Source organism: Anomaloglossus baeobatrachus, chromosome 2 (genome assembly GCF_048569485.1).
Source record: "Anomaloglossus baeobatrachus isolate aAnoBae1 chromosome 2, aAnoBae1.hap1, whole genome shotgun sequence".
NCBI lineage: Eukaryota > Metazoa > Chordata > Amphibia > Anura > Aromobatidae > Anomaloglossus > Anomaloglossus baeobatrachus.
In genome coordinates this window covers 112,253,433-112,268,538 of record NC_134354.1, presented here as the reverse complement: position 1 = coordinate 112,268,538, position 15,106 = coordinate 112,253,433, and the positions used below count along the sequence as shown (strand labels likewise).

The 15,106-nt window shown below is 47.8% G+C and overlaps 1 protein-coding gene across 1 annotated transcript in view; it reads right to left on the bottom strand.

Annotated features, from left to right (window-relative positions):
- Positions 1-8,711: 8,711 nt before the first annotated feature.
- The window catches only part of HIP1 (huntingtin interacting protein 1), a 269,760-nt gene continuing 263,365 nt past the window's right edge, over positions 8,712-15,106 (bottom strand). The window contains exons 29-30 of the mRNA XM_075335272.1: positions 12,483-12,591; positions 8,712-9,789 (exon numbers count right to left, since the gene is read on the bottom strand). Of these exons, the coding sequence (XP_075191387.1) occupies positions 9,779-9,789; positions 12,483-12,591 (120 nt within the window). The 3' untranslated portion in view covers positions 8,712-9,778. The remainder of the gene's footprint in view (positions 9,790-12,482; positions 12,592-15,106) is intronic.

The window sequence follows — 15,106 nt, the reverse complement described above, 5'->3', positions numbered from 1 at the left end:
ACACAGCACGAAGTCCAAGTACCTGTGCAAAGAGGCTGTTAGGGTTAATTGTGGGAGCATGCTCAGTAGCCTGAACTGAGGACTTAGTCTCAGAAATAACACAATCAGGCTGAGCATGCTCACTAGGCAAAACACTGGGCTTAGACTCTGGCTGGGGTAAATCGGCGCACGAATGCGCATTAGCCGCCTCTCCACACTTAGACGTGGTGGAAGGAGCAGCCAACTGGACGACCCGAGGCACGGCCAACAACGGCAGCCGGCGCCTGGGCGCAACAGGAACCACAGCAGGCTGCTTGCGGCATTGGCGGCGCCGGTTCGTAACATACGCGTCCTTGATGTCTATGGAGGCGAGGAATTCCCCTTCGACCATGGATGCAATAATGGACCTTAGGGACTCCATTCTGAATCTCCGTACGTGCACATGTTTGTTTAGGTGTTTGAGGTCCAGGATGGGTCGAACTGACCCATCCTTTTTGGGGACCACAAAGAGGTTGGAATAAAACCCCCCGAACTTCTCGTCGTCTGGGACAGGTATTATCACTCCTGCTGTTTGGAGCGAGTGGATTGCTGAGAAAAAAGCTTTGCCTCGTTTTCGAGTCTTTGGGGGGTTTGAGAGAAAGAACTGACTGGAGGGTCGGGTCTGAAATTCTATGTGGTAACCGGAAGACACAAGGTCTCGCACCCCTTTGTCGTCTGAGGCGGCAGCCCAGATGTGTTGAAAGAGCCGCAGTCGACCTCCTACAATGAGTGTGTCTTCCGGGGCGCCAAAGGAGTCATGAGGGGGGAAAACGTTGTGGCCGAGTCTCCCTTGTCCTGGACTGTTTTGGTCTAGGCTGCCATGACAAAGTGGGTTTCGGGGAGAGCTGAGAAAGTCGGTCCCTGCGTAGTCCGTGGCTGGTGGCGGGGACAGCACGGGATGTCGACCAACCAAATGAGTTCCGAAAGGAGCGGAACGAGGACTGTGGACGTCTGGTGAAGGACGTCCTGGACTTCAGCTGGGGGAGGTACTCTTTCCTCCCGTGGCATCAGAAATGAGCTTGTCCAGACGTTCGCCAAACAATCGGTCTGGAAAAAAGGGAAGGTCCATGAGAGACTTCTTGGAGGCAGAGTCCGCTCGCCATTGTCGGAGCCAGAGAGCTCTACAGAAGGCTATGGTATTTGAGGTAGCAGCATCCATGGAGGCCTGGATGAGGTACTCCGCCGCAGCGGCAATTTGAGCTGTTACCTCTGTGAAGGTATGAGTGACCTGGGATTCCTCAACGAAGTGTTAAGGGAGTCTGCCCAGACCGAGATCGCCTTTACGACCCACACAGAGGCAAAGGAGGGCGAGAGGGAGGAACCCGCGGCCTCAAAAGCAGAGCGGGCGAGGTGCTCCACCTGTCTGTCTGTCGGGTCCTTAATGGGGGAACCATCAGGTAAAGACAGGAGCGTCTTTGTGGTAAGGCGGTAGACCGGGGGGTCGACCGAGGGCGGATCGGCCCAGCCCTTAGGGGCAGGTGAGGCAAAAGGGTACCGGGACTCCATGAGTTTTCGGTTACCGAAGCGCCTGTCAGGCTTCTCCCTTTACTTTGTGAGGATATCCTGAAACTCTGGGTGATAAGCGAAAACCTTTTGGGGTTTCCTTGCCCTCTTAAAGGAGACCGCATGGTCAGTGGTAGTGGATGGGGGATCCTCCACATGCAGATTTTGGTTGATTGCTGTTATAAGGGAGTCTATTGCAGTTTGATCATCTGGGGAGGCTGAAACCAAGGAATCCTCCTGGTACAAACAGCATTCTCCCTCCTCCAGCTCTTCAGAAGCCGTGGAGCGTGTGGGAGAGCCTGCCCTGTGTGCTCCCGAGGGAGAGTCCGCTGGAGACACCCGGCCGTGTGCTCTTTTCCTGATCCCTGCAACCGGTGAAGCATGTGCCTGGATTACCTCAGAAGGATCCTCCATAGGGGTATCCTCAGGCTGCGTTCCGTCCAGGGACCCAGAAGGGTGTGGAGGACGACATTGCATAGCCAGAACCAGGTTCTGTGACAGTTTTTCAATGGATTGGGACAGAAACTGTGCCCATTCTGGTGGGCTGGGGGCCCTAGGCTCTGGGCTGACGGTTGCGGCGGTGGTGGCAGGGGGTTCTTGGGGGGCTATAGGGGCACAGGACTCACAGAGAGAAGAGGTGTGTTTACGTGGTAGCTCAGCGTGGCAGGCAGTGCAGGCTGAATAATAGACTATGTGGGCCTTAGCACTCTTAGTGCCCTTAGGTTTCTGCATGTTCCTAATAGGAGTATGCCAGCAGGGGGAGCAATGCTCAGCAGAGCTACAATTGAAGCAAGCACCTCACCAGAATCAGCCGATGGCCCTGTCCTCAGGAAGGATTAAGCTCTATGGAGATCTCGCACGCTTTCCGGGGGGGCGGGGGTTTATCACAGCCGCGGGGGCGGGGCTTAGCGCTAAAAGAGCGGGAAGATGAAGTCAGTGTGCCCCCCCCTGCTGTGGGTAGTAAAAAAAACGGCGGGAAGGGAGCTTCTGATAGTTTTCCTCCTTCTCCCTCCAGTCAGCACACAGCTTGACACTGGTGGTTATCAGCCGGCTTTTCTGCTAAAGCAAATAAACAGAGCAAATAAACAGCATGAGTCCCTGAGCCCTGGGCCCTCCCCCCTGCCACCAGAAAATTATCTGCAGGACTTTCTGCAAACAGGAGGGACTTCCCCCCCTCCTCCAGCCAGCAAGCTAGAGAAAAGTTAACACTGTGTGCAGGATCCTTTTAAATGTCCTGGGCTTCCCTGCAGAGTCTTTTCTCCCTTTGTCTGGGAAACCAGTGAGGGGGGATCTCACCTTAAAACACTGCTTCCATCCAGGCAGTGAAAATAGCAGAGCCAGCTTGCTGTGTCCGGTTACGCCGGTGTCATATTCAACTCAGAGTCTGTAAAGAGGGGCTGAGGAATTGGTGCCATATTCAACTCAGAGCCTGCAAGGAGTGGCTGAGGAATTGGGCTATAGGGGCACAGGCCTCTTCCCTGGGCTTTGGAAAATCGGTGTCTGTGGAACCCGTCGTCCAGCCCAGGATCCAGCGTCGCAGGAGGGGGTACGTGGAGGCGACACTCCACGTTCCCGCCTGTTGATGGTAGTGGGAGATCGGTCCCAAAAGGAAACCGTCGCCCTCAAAAAATAACAAACCTTGAAAGGAAGTGCCTCCTACAGACACTAAGCTAAAACTAAGCTTGCCTGGCCCGGCCAGGGGGTGTATACTGCAGAGGAGGAGCTATGCTTTTGCATCTACTTAGTGTCCTCCTATGGATAGGCAGCATAACACCCATGGTCCTGTGTCCCCCAATGAGGTGTCAGAGAAAAAATTCTCGTTTATATCGAGGGAAATCTATAGAAAAGTGGGAAATAAGTGTTTATTTTTCAATTTATTTTTTAACAACTACAAAGTACCACTAAAAATATTTTAAATTGCATTCCACTTTCCAAAGAAATTATTTTTATATATTGGACATATTTTTTCGATAGAGCCAGGGCTAGAAAGAGCAATTCGGACTGGAGGTGTTTATTTTTTCATGCTTTTTTTCCATTTACTTCACATGCTGTGCACCCTATAAGTCTAAAGGCCAGTTTACACACAACGACATCGCTAACGAGATGTCGTTGGGGTTACGGAATTCGTGCCGCACATCCGGCCTCGTTAGCGACGTCTTTGCGTGTGAAACACACGAACGACCATTAACAATCAAAATGACTTACCTTATCATTGATCGTTGACACGTCGTTCAAATTCCAATTATCGTTGCTGTTGCAGGACGCAGGTTGTTCATCATTCCTGCGGCAGCACACATCGCTACGTGGGACACCGCAGGAACGAGGAACATCACCGTACCTGCGGCCGCCGGCAATAAGGAAAGAAGGAGGTGGGCGGGATGTTCCGCCCGCTCATATCCGCCCCTCCGCTTCTATTGGGCGGCCGCTTAGTGACGTCGCTGTGACGCCGCATGAACCGCCCCCTTAGAAAGGACGCAGTTCGCCGGCCACAGCGACGTCACCAGGCAGGTAAGTACGTGTGACCGTTCCTAGTGATGATGTGCGCCACGGGCAGCGATTTGTCCGTGATGCACAAACGACGGGGGCGAGTACTTTCACCAGCGACATCACTAGCGATGTTGCTGTGTGTAAAGTGAAGTGCCCTTAAGGCTATGTGCCCACGATCAGTGTTTGCAGCGTTTTGGATGTAGCATGCTTCAGCTACGTCCAAATTGCCGTGTTGTACAGTACAAGCACAGTGGATGGGATTTCTAGAAATCTTGTGTCCACTCTGCTTGTTTTTTCAGCAACAAACACTGACCTGCGGTGCGTCTTTACAGACCACACCATGTCAATTGTTTGCTGCGGATTCAAATGCGTCCTCCATAGGGAGAACACAAGTGAGAGACCGCAGCACACTGAACCCTGATTGTGGGTACAAGCAGCTGTGGATTCCTGTGTGTTCCTGCGGAGGCGACTTGCGGACCCGCAGCTCAGGACCCGCTGCGTCAGGGATGCAGTGAGGCCTGATAGTGGGCACATACACTAAAAAGACCTTGGGGCCAGGGGAGGGGGATTTTAACAAATTAACACATTCCTTCATTGTTGATTTCCCTTGTAACTGAAACTGATATATATTAGTCCCAGTTACAGGAGAAAATCAGCCTCTAACTTGTATAGCAAAGCTCCAGCATGCACAATCTTTTAACAGTTTACTATGCACTGACATTTTAGAATGTCACTGCAGAGTAAAGTGTGGACCGCCTGGACATTTAAAATCAATGGGTGGTCTGGAACTGTTTAAAGAAGCCAATTAAACCCCTAATATGGATCAGTGTTAGGATATGTGACCGTTCCATTTTTTTTTCAGGTGGGTGAATCTGAAAGATTTCAAGAAGGAGACGCTTTAGTAAGTGCTGCTTTTTTCTAGGATTATGTAATCCTGTAGTGACTTTTTTAGTATTTGCTTTGCTGCTTCCTGATGACTTTTGCAACATTTTTTGACCACCAGCAGGTTTCATTTAGCATTTTTGGGGTGTCATTTAAACTGGCATTTTCTGCACAGTTTTTTAACTCCATTCAACATTGAAGAAACCGGTAGTAGTTTTTGAAACATAAAAATTTCTCAAAAAGGCGCCCAGGTGTATTTTGAGCCTTTTCATTGACTTAGTATAAAGTATAATGCAATTCTCCAGAGTGGAAGACACCTGAAGTATGGACAGCTCATTTCTTTTAACCGCCTGATGTCTTTGGGGATTTGAAGCTGTTGAAACACAGTGAAAAGATTGAACAGCAGAACTTTTTTTTCTTTCTACACAGAAATGCACATGTTCATTCTTTTGAGTTGACTTTTTAGCACTTTTTCAGGTGATTTGGAGTGGACTCGCCTGAAAAAAGTGTGAAAATATTAGTGTAGTGTCAGTGTGTTAATATACTCACTGATCGCCATCCTCATTGGTATCCAGTACCGTTCCACTCCTCTTCTGAGTCCATTTACAGCAATTCAGACTCTCTGAATCACACTTGGCTCTGTGAGCCTGACATCTCTATTACGCTATGTGCGCACGTTGCGTAGTGCCCATGCTGAAAAATCTGCAGTGATTTGGTAGTGCAGAAACACTGCGTAATGGATGCAGTGTGTCTGCAGAATTGATGCTGATTTCATGTGCTCTGGCTGCTGCCTCTCCCATAGACAGAGTGGGAGCTGCATCCAAAGCGCACGAAAGAAGTGACATGTTGCTTTTTTGAGGACAGCGATTTGGATCAAAATTTAAGCATGCAAATCGCTGCGCTCTCAAGCGCAATGTGTGGATGGATTATGCACAATCTTCATAGACTGTGCTGTGGACGCAGGACGCATGCGTTTACATTGCAGTGCAATATGCAGCGTAAACGTATGAAATTACGCAACGTGCGCACATAGCCTAACAGTGAAAGCCTCGTTCTGACGCTCCATAGGCTTACATTATAAACACTTCTGTATGGCGATGTGCGCACAGCGGCTTTTAGACGTCGGTGCTGCCACAAAGTTTCCCCAGATGAAGTTGAGGAGTCATATTTGTGGCAGCTCTGCCGCTGGCATCTTTCGCTCTGTGCTGTGAAGTATAGAGAGCTGGGAAGCCTCTCAAAAAAATGAGGTTTAAGGTTTCTGAACCCTGAAGCAGTGAAAACAGTGACATAAGGCGGAACTTGTGCACAGCAATGTAGTTTAGACATTTCTGTGCATTATGTTCATTTTTTGGAGCGCTTTTTGTGGCGGATTCCATCATATGCAGATAGTGTAAGGATTTTCAAACAGAATAATGTATCGTGAAGGTCTTTTCTCACCCTTCTGAAGGGACGGAATAAATAAAGGTAAGGAGTAATGAGAAAAAAAGCTAAAAATTAAATAAATCAAATAAAAATGTCTTATAGTATGTTCATAAAATGAATCTTCTCATAAAAAAATCCCTTACAGTATACTTCATAAAGTACGGTTACGTTTGTTGATGCATTGCTTACAGATAATAGTATATGAAGTTACTAAGGATGAGCAAAGCAGATCTAACACAGACTGCATTGTACGTTACCGCTATTAGTGTTGGTCATTAAATGCACTCCTGTACTATTTGTGCACTTCGGCACTGTCATACTAAAGACGAAAAGGGTTTTACCCAAACTGTTCCAACAAAGTTGGAAGCATATAATTTCCATGCAAGTAACAGTAATATTATTAGAAATAAGGGGTCCAAACCATGAAAGGCAGCCCCAGTCTATTATACGTCCTCCTTAACAGTTAGCGCTATCCATTCCGGTGGTTAGCGTTCTAATGAGAACCCACCAAAGCCAGATTCATATATCAGACCAGTAGATGATGAAGGTGATTCATCATTCCAGAAAAAATGTTTCCATAACTACATAGTGCAGTAGTGACCTGCTTTACGTCACTGCAGTCAACACTTGGCTTTTTGCAGAGTGGTTTCATGCATGAGCACCACTGCTCCAACAATGGAAATCTATTTCATGAAGCCCTCGACAAACAGTTCTTGGGTTGATGTTACTTTTAATTTTACTTTTTTTAACCTGCAGTGATTACCTTATTTTTCGCTTTATAAGACGCACCGGATTATAGGACACGCCCCATATTTAGACATAAAAAAAAAGGTAAAAAAATAAAAATGGGGCCTGTCTTATACTCCGGTGTTGTCTTACCGGAGGGGGGCAGCAGTGGTGGTGAAGTGGAGTCACGGGAGGTAGAGGTTTTGCTGGCAGGTGCGGCGGGTCAGTGGCGACGGCGTCCATGGTGGCAGGAACGGCGGGGTCCATGGTGGCAGGTGCGACGGGGTCCGTGGTGGCAGGCGCGGTGGGTCAGTAGTGGCGGCAGCAGCGGCAGCGGGTTAGTGCAGCAGGCCGCTGCGGTGAGTGTCCCAATGTCCGTGGTCCCGGTTCAAATGATGGCGCCTGAAGCGGCGCATGCGCAGATGGAGCTCTCATCCAAGGGCTCCATCTGCGCACGCGCTGACTCCCGGAGCGGCGCGTGCACAGATGGAACTCTCATCCAAGAGCTGCATCTGCACACGCGCCCGCTTCCGGCGCCATCATTTGAAACTGGGACCGCGGACACACTGTAACACAAGGCAACCTGCTGCACAGCCGCCCGTACGCACAGAGTAGCAGCCAGGAGGCTGCCCGCCCACCCGCACAGAGAGGCAGCCGGCACCGACAGGCACCCGGCTCCTGCCCTCACGCAGGCACAGGCACCCGACTGCCGCCCGCACGCAGCTACAGGTACCCGGCCGCTTGCACGCAGCCACAGGCACCCGGCCGCCCGATCGCTGCACAGACAGGACCCCCAGGTATAGCTATATTTGGATTTTAAGACACATCCTTTTTGGGATGAAAAGTGCATCTTATAATTCGAAAAATACGGTAATACAAGAGCAAATTGGCAAATTTGACCTGCCAGAGGCTTTAACATTAACCAGCCCTGCTCTGGGAGTGTCAATGGTCTACAATGTTGAGGCTCAGCTGTTATTCCTTAATATTTCACATTAAAAGTACTTACCAAGGCAGATTACAAAGTTTATTAACTTAATTAGCAAGGATGTGATCCTAAGACAGTGTCACGGCAGTATGCACCTGTACGTGTATTTTACTTCGTTTTAGGCCCCCTTCACACATCCGTGAAAAGCGTTTGTGTTTTGCACAGCCATGTTGAAGGTGTGTATGGCCCATCCAGGTGCCGTGATTTTGGAACTCGTGTGCTGTCCCTGTGCTATCCGTGTCACATCCAGATAGACAGCATGAACTTCTATACTTACCTGTCCATGGTGCTGCTATCTCCGGCGCTGCTGCTGCTGCTGCTTCCCGGTCCACAGTACAGTGAATATTCATGAGCATAATGAGCGGGCCCAGGAGCAAGAAACAGCAGTACCGAAGACAGCAACGCAGTTAAAAGGTGAGTATACAAAATCATTTTATTTCAAAGACACGTGTTTTCTCCTGTACGTGTCACACTGATGTCACACGGATCACATCACTTTGTAATCCGTGCGCCATCAGTGCTGCCAGAGAAAAGCGGATTTGTCTCCGTGCGGAACACACAGACACGCGTGTACTCCATACAGACATACGTGCTTGTGAAAACACTGATATGTGCGCAGACCCATTTATCCTTGCAAAATTCAGAAAAAAATTAAGGCATATTTGGAACAGAATAAAAAGAACCAGGGAAAAATGAACATGGTTTTATTTGTGTAAATGCAATAGTGACATCTAATAATGCCAAGCCTTGTGGCACAAATGTGAAAACATTATAACACCATGGTCTCTATAATGTCTTCTTACGGTCACAGTGTGTTCAGAATCCATGGCCAAGATTGCTTCATGTCTTTCTTCCTGCTGTAAACTTACATGGCAGTGCAGGATATGACAGGACCCCGGGGTGAGACCCGAATAGCACCGACCAATAGAAGAAGTCACACAGGATTTGTCTTGAAAATGTGCAATTTCATGGACAAAGACGTGTGTTGGGGTCTTAAGTATACGGAGTGATCTTAGGTCGTCAGCGCTAATCATCCCTTATTATGGTCGCGGCTCCCACTGTACATTTATACAATATATAATATTGATGTCTTCCAAACAATTCTACACCCTTAATTAAAACGAATCCATACTTTCTCTGCCTCCCGAGAACTTTGCTGCATGTTAAGTTTACAGCACCGATAATATCAAGTACTTCTCTCTCTCTATAGAAGTGTCCAGTAACCTATAAGGCAAAAGTCGTAGTCCATTTTCTTTGCCAGCTAATTAAATATGACTGAAGGTCCCTCTCATACGCCCCCTAAAGGCTTAATTGTGCTCCTGGTCCCTCCCTCCGCACCATATAATGAATTGTATTAAGTGAATGTTGCGATCAAGCACCTAAAGGTCTTTTAGGTACAAGAAACCTAAAGGCTGGAGGTTTTACTCCGCACCTTGTTGGGTTTTTCCGGCCCCTTCATTTGATCCTGAAATAACATAGATATCAAGAAATGGGATCTATATGTCTCCTAAGCATTGATGGTGAGTAGTGGCTGAGCGTGGGGGGCATTATAAAGATTCCTGAATCCTTTTCTGTGCACCACTGATACTCCTCTCCTTCCTTTCCGCTCTTCTGTAGCCCATTGGGAATACTCAGAACCAGTTAGACGCGGCCAGTCCAGGCTGTGTAGAGGAGATCTGAGTTGAATGCCATAGACGTGTGCTTTCAAAGTTATCGCTGTGCGTTCTGTATGTAGAGTGGAAGCTGTGACGAAGCTTATTCCGCAGCTGTGGGAGGATCAAGAGAAAAAAATTACAAGTTTGCAAAAAATATATGCTATTTAAATACATGAATCGTAGAATTATATCGACCAATTTAACCAAGGAAAGCTGAAGTTTCCCATTTAAGTACCGTATATTATAGAAAGTTCTTCGGGTTTAGAGAATAATGGCATTGACCTTCACACCCTTTGTCACCAGTAGTTCTGCCTTCTCCATTTATCATCAAAGGTCTCCAGCATAGAAAGAGGGCATTAGGCAATTTGATTTTTAATTTTTAATGCTGCAGCGTGGGAGAGGTTAGATGGGGAATACTATCTGACTCAGACCCCACTTGTGTGCGTAGAAGTTAGGCGTGCTCTCATCTGAGTGAAAGTCATTGTGAAGGGGGAGGAAGTGAGCTTTAACATCACCTGTTGTGATTGGTAGATCCTGTGTGTATATAGAGATGTTACTTTCCATTGTAATCCTGTCTGTAATGATAATGAAACTTCTGCTAAGTCTTCTGTACAAAACAGGCACTGGGAGTCTTGAAAAAGAATCACCCATACACATAAGGCTATGTGCACACGATCAAGACCCGCTGCCTCCTGGATGCGGTGTGTACTGACCTACGGGGTCGCGAGTGCTGTCTGCAGGAAACCGCAGATGCTCGCACACACGATCCGGGCTCAGGCAATTGCGGTCTCTCTCCTCTGTTCTCCCTGTAGAGAACGCTTGCGTCTCCACAGCAAAGAATTGACATGCTTGTGGCTCAGAACGCAGCATCACAGGTCAGTTTACGCTGCAGGCTGTACATGCACAGTGGGCATGGAATTTCTAGAAATCACATCCACTGTGCTTGTACTGTACAATGCAGTGTTTTAGACGCTCCTGAAACATGCTGTGTCCAAAACACTGTAAACCCTAATGGTGGGCATGCAGCCTTTGACTAAAGTGGTATGTACTAGATGAATAATGGAGAGATTGCCTTATCAGTTTAATGTGTATGGGGCCTCCTGAATTTCCCCATATTCATGAGGTTGCGGGGAGACAGATCACATTGGAATTCCAAATATTGATCTTTTTGTTCTCCCTGGCGATTAGATGCCACCAGAGGAGTCTGCAGCACTCGCTCATAGAGAACACAGGAACAATCAGTAGAACCCAGTATTCCTGTGTATACGGAAATCATGAGATATACCTGTCAGCATAATGATCGCTCGTCTCACAGATATCATATAGAACAGCATGATCAACACATTTTAAAATCACAAACAATATAAAAACCTAATTTAAATTATAGGACATTTTCTGAAGACACAACTAGAGGCACTATTATCCTCCAGGAACTGTCAGCAGAATACATGTAGGAAATCTGAAATTTTCACAGATCGTGTAAAACAATACAGTCTAATAAGACAATGACATTCTGTAAGGGCATAAATATTTATACTGAACCAGTGCAAGAAGCCAATAAATGTTAAATGTTATCACCTTTAGGGGTGCTTCACACACAACGAGATCGCTATCGAGATCGCTGCTGAGTCACGGTTTTTGTGACGCACCAGTGACCTCATTAGCGATCTCGCTGTGTGTGACACTGAGCAGCGATCTGGCCCCTGCTGTGAAATCGCTGCTCGTTACACACAGCGCTGGTTCATTTTTTGGACCTTGCTCTCCCGCTGTGAAGCACACATCGCTGTGTTTGACAGCGAGAGAGCAACGATCTGAATGTGCAGGGAGCTGGAGCCGGCGTCTGGCAGCCTGCGGTAAGCTGTAACTAAGGTAAATATCGGGTAACCAAGGGAAGCCCTTTCTTGGTTACCCGATATTTACATTAGTTACTAGCACCGCCGCTCTCATGCTGCCAGTGCCGGATCCCTGCTCCCTGCACATGTAGCTGGAGTACAGATCGGGTAAATAAGCACAGCGGTTTGCTTATTAACCTGATGTGTACTGTGACTAGGAGTGCAGGGAGACAGCGCTGAGCGGTGTGCACTGGTAACAAAGGTAAATATCGGGTAACCAAGCCCTTGGTTACCCGATATTTACCATAGTTACCAAGTGCAGCGTCGCTTCCACGCGTCGCTGCTGGCTGGGGGCTGGTCACTGGTCGCTGGTGAGATCTGCCTGATTGACAGCTCACCAGCGACCATGTAGCGACGGTACCCTAAAAGGGAATCTATCAGCAGGACGTTCACACCCCAAGCTATTTATACGTGTATGTAGCGCTTTCAAAGACAAGTCCAGCAATACCTCTACATTATCAGTCCATTCTTCCATTACTGTTGGAATTGATATGCAAATGAGGCTAAAGATCTATTTGAAGATCTGAAGCCTATGTCTTTCCAACTCTATTCCCCACCCTGCGCCGCCTCCTCCTGCTTCACTAACGACTCCTTTGCCTGAAGTTGCACAGCACATATGCTGTCAGCCAAGCAGGAGGAGGCAGCGATGGACAAGGAATAGATCTGGAGTGGCAGAGGATTCAGATGTACATATAGTTCTTCAGCCTCATTTGCATATCAGTTCTGATGCTGATTTCTCAGTAACGGTAAATAGAACTGGCCAGGTAATGATATTGCAGAATTAGTCTTTGAAAGCTACATGCATATATATATATATATATAGGTTGGAGGGTGAAATCCTGCTTACAGGTTTCCTTTAAAATCTGTTTATTTTCCCTATATATGTATTTCTGAATTTTTTTTTATACTTACCATCTCCCCACCCTTCTGCGACTCCAGCTAAATCATAGTGCTTCTTCCGTAACTCTCCAAGTTTCTCTCTCTCTTTTTGCAATTGGCTCTCCAACTCCAGGACTCGCACCTATCAAAAGTAAGGATATTATAAGCTTTTTAGACAATCATAGTAGACAAGGACAAGACAACCAAGTGTCAGTGACAGCCGCATACATACAGTATAGCTTCCTATGGGTGAATATGCAGGTGCCACAAAAATTTCCAGTATGTGTGGATTTGCTAAAATAATCCATCCAAGTCACACGCAATCCCTAAATGTGATCTAAGCTACGATCCCACCAGCTTTCAGGTTCGGATTTCATTCATTAACCATTTATCATCGTTACTTTTTACTTTTACAAATCAAACCACAGATTTCCCATTAGTTTTCCTTTGAATCAGCAGACTACTTCCCGGGGTACAGGGTAAATATTTAAAGATGAACCTTAGCAGTCAGACCGGACTAAAAAGTCACCTCTATAAATTGCTTTTCCGGAAATAAATCAAACCAGGAATCAATCCTACACACTATTTACTTTATTAGGTAATATCTAAGCTTAATATTAAAGAGAACCTGTCAGCTAAGTCATCAGAAGCAGGCTGCATTATTGCACCTCGCCATGACTGAGAGGCATCTTCCTATATGTCTACTCTATATAAGGCCCCTTTCACACATCAGTTTTTTGCCATCAGTCACAATCCGTTTTCTCGACAGATCGACGGATCCGTTTTCTCGACGGATCCGTTGCAGATTGTGGCAAAACTAATGCGACGGATCTGACTAGCTGGGGGCTAAATAATACATGGTGCATGCTCAGTTAAAAAAAAAAAACAAAAACAAATCCGTCACCTGATTGCGTCATTTGACGGATGACGATTGATATTGCGCCTCCATTGTACCAAACGAAGGACAGCGACAGATCCGTGGCTGTCTATTTTTTCGATGTACACATAGAAGGGAATTTTGTTTACTTACCGTAAATTCCTTTTCTTCTAGCTCCTATTGGGAGACCCAGACAATTGGGTGTATAGCTACTGCCTCCGGAGGCCACACAAAGCATTACACTTTAAAAAGTGTAACCCCTCCCCTCTGCCTATACACCCTCCCGTGCATCACGGGCTCCTCAGTTTTGGTGCCAAAGCAGGAAGGAGGAAACTATATAAATTGGTCTAAGGTAAATTCAATCCGAAGGATGTTCGGAGAACTGAAACCATGAACCAAAAGAACAATTCAACATGAACAACATGTGTACACAAAAGAACAACAGCCCGAAGGGAACAGGGGCGGGTGCTGGGTCTCCCAATAGGAGCTAGAAGAAAAGGAATTTACGGTAAGTAAACAAAATTCCCTTCTTCTTTGTCGCTCCATTGGGAGACCCAGACAATTGGGATGTCCAAAAGCAGTCCCTGGGTGGGTAAAAGAATACCTCGATAAAAAGAGCCGAAAAACGGCCCCCTCTTACAGGTGGGCAACCGCCGCCTGAAGGACTCGCCTACCTAGGCTGACATCTGCCGCAGCATAGGCATGCACCTGATAGTGTTTCGTGAAAGTGTGCAGACTCGACCAGGTAGCGGCCTGACACACCTGCTGAGCCGTAGCCTGGTGACGCAATGCCCAGGATGTACCTACGGCTCTGGTAGAATGGGCTTTCAGCCCTAAAGGAATCGGAAGTCCAGAAGAGCGGTAGGCTTCAAGAATCAGTTCCTTGATCCACCGAGCCAAGGTTGACTTGGAAGCCTGCGACCCCTTACGCTGGCCAGCGACAAGGACAAAAAGCGCATCAGAACGGCGCAGGGGCGCCGTGCGCGAAATGTAGAGCCGGAGTGCTCTCACGAGATCTAACAAGTGCAAATCCTTTTCACATTGGTGAACTGGATGAGGGTCAAAAGAAGGTAAGGAGATATCCTGATTGAGATGAAAATGAGATACCACCTTAGGTAGAAAATCCGAGACCGGACGCAGAACCACCTTATCCTGGTGAAACACCAGGAAGGGGGCTTTGCATGACAGTGCTGCTAGCTCAGACACTCTCCGAAGTGATGTGACTGCCACTAGGAAGGCCACCTTCTGCGAAAGGCGTGATAGAGATAACCCTGAGGACGTTAAGAGCCAGGACTCAATGGCCACACAGTTAGGTTGAGGGCCGCAGAATTCAGATGGAAAAATGGCCCTTGAGACAGCATGTCTGGTCGGTCTGGGAGTGCCCACGGTTGACCCACCGTGAGGTGCCACATATCCGGGTACCACGACCTCCTCGGCCAGTCCGGAGCGACAAGGATGGCGCGGCGGCAGATGGACCTGATCTTGTGTAAAACTCTGGGCAGCAGTGCCAGAGGAGGAAATACATAAGGCAGTCGAAACTGCGACCAGTCCTGAACTAATGCGTCCGCCGCCAGCGCTCTGTGCTGGTGGTTGATGTACGCGACCGCCGTGGCGTTGTCCGACTGTATTCGGATCTGCCTGCCCTCCAGCCACCTCTGGAACGCCTTTAGGGCTATATACACTGCCCTCATCTCCAGAACATTGATCTGAAGGGAGGACTCTGTCGGAGTCCAGGCTCTCTGAGCCCTGTGGTGGAGGAAGACCGCTCCCCACCCTGACA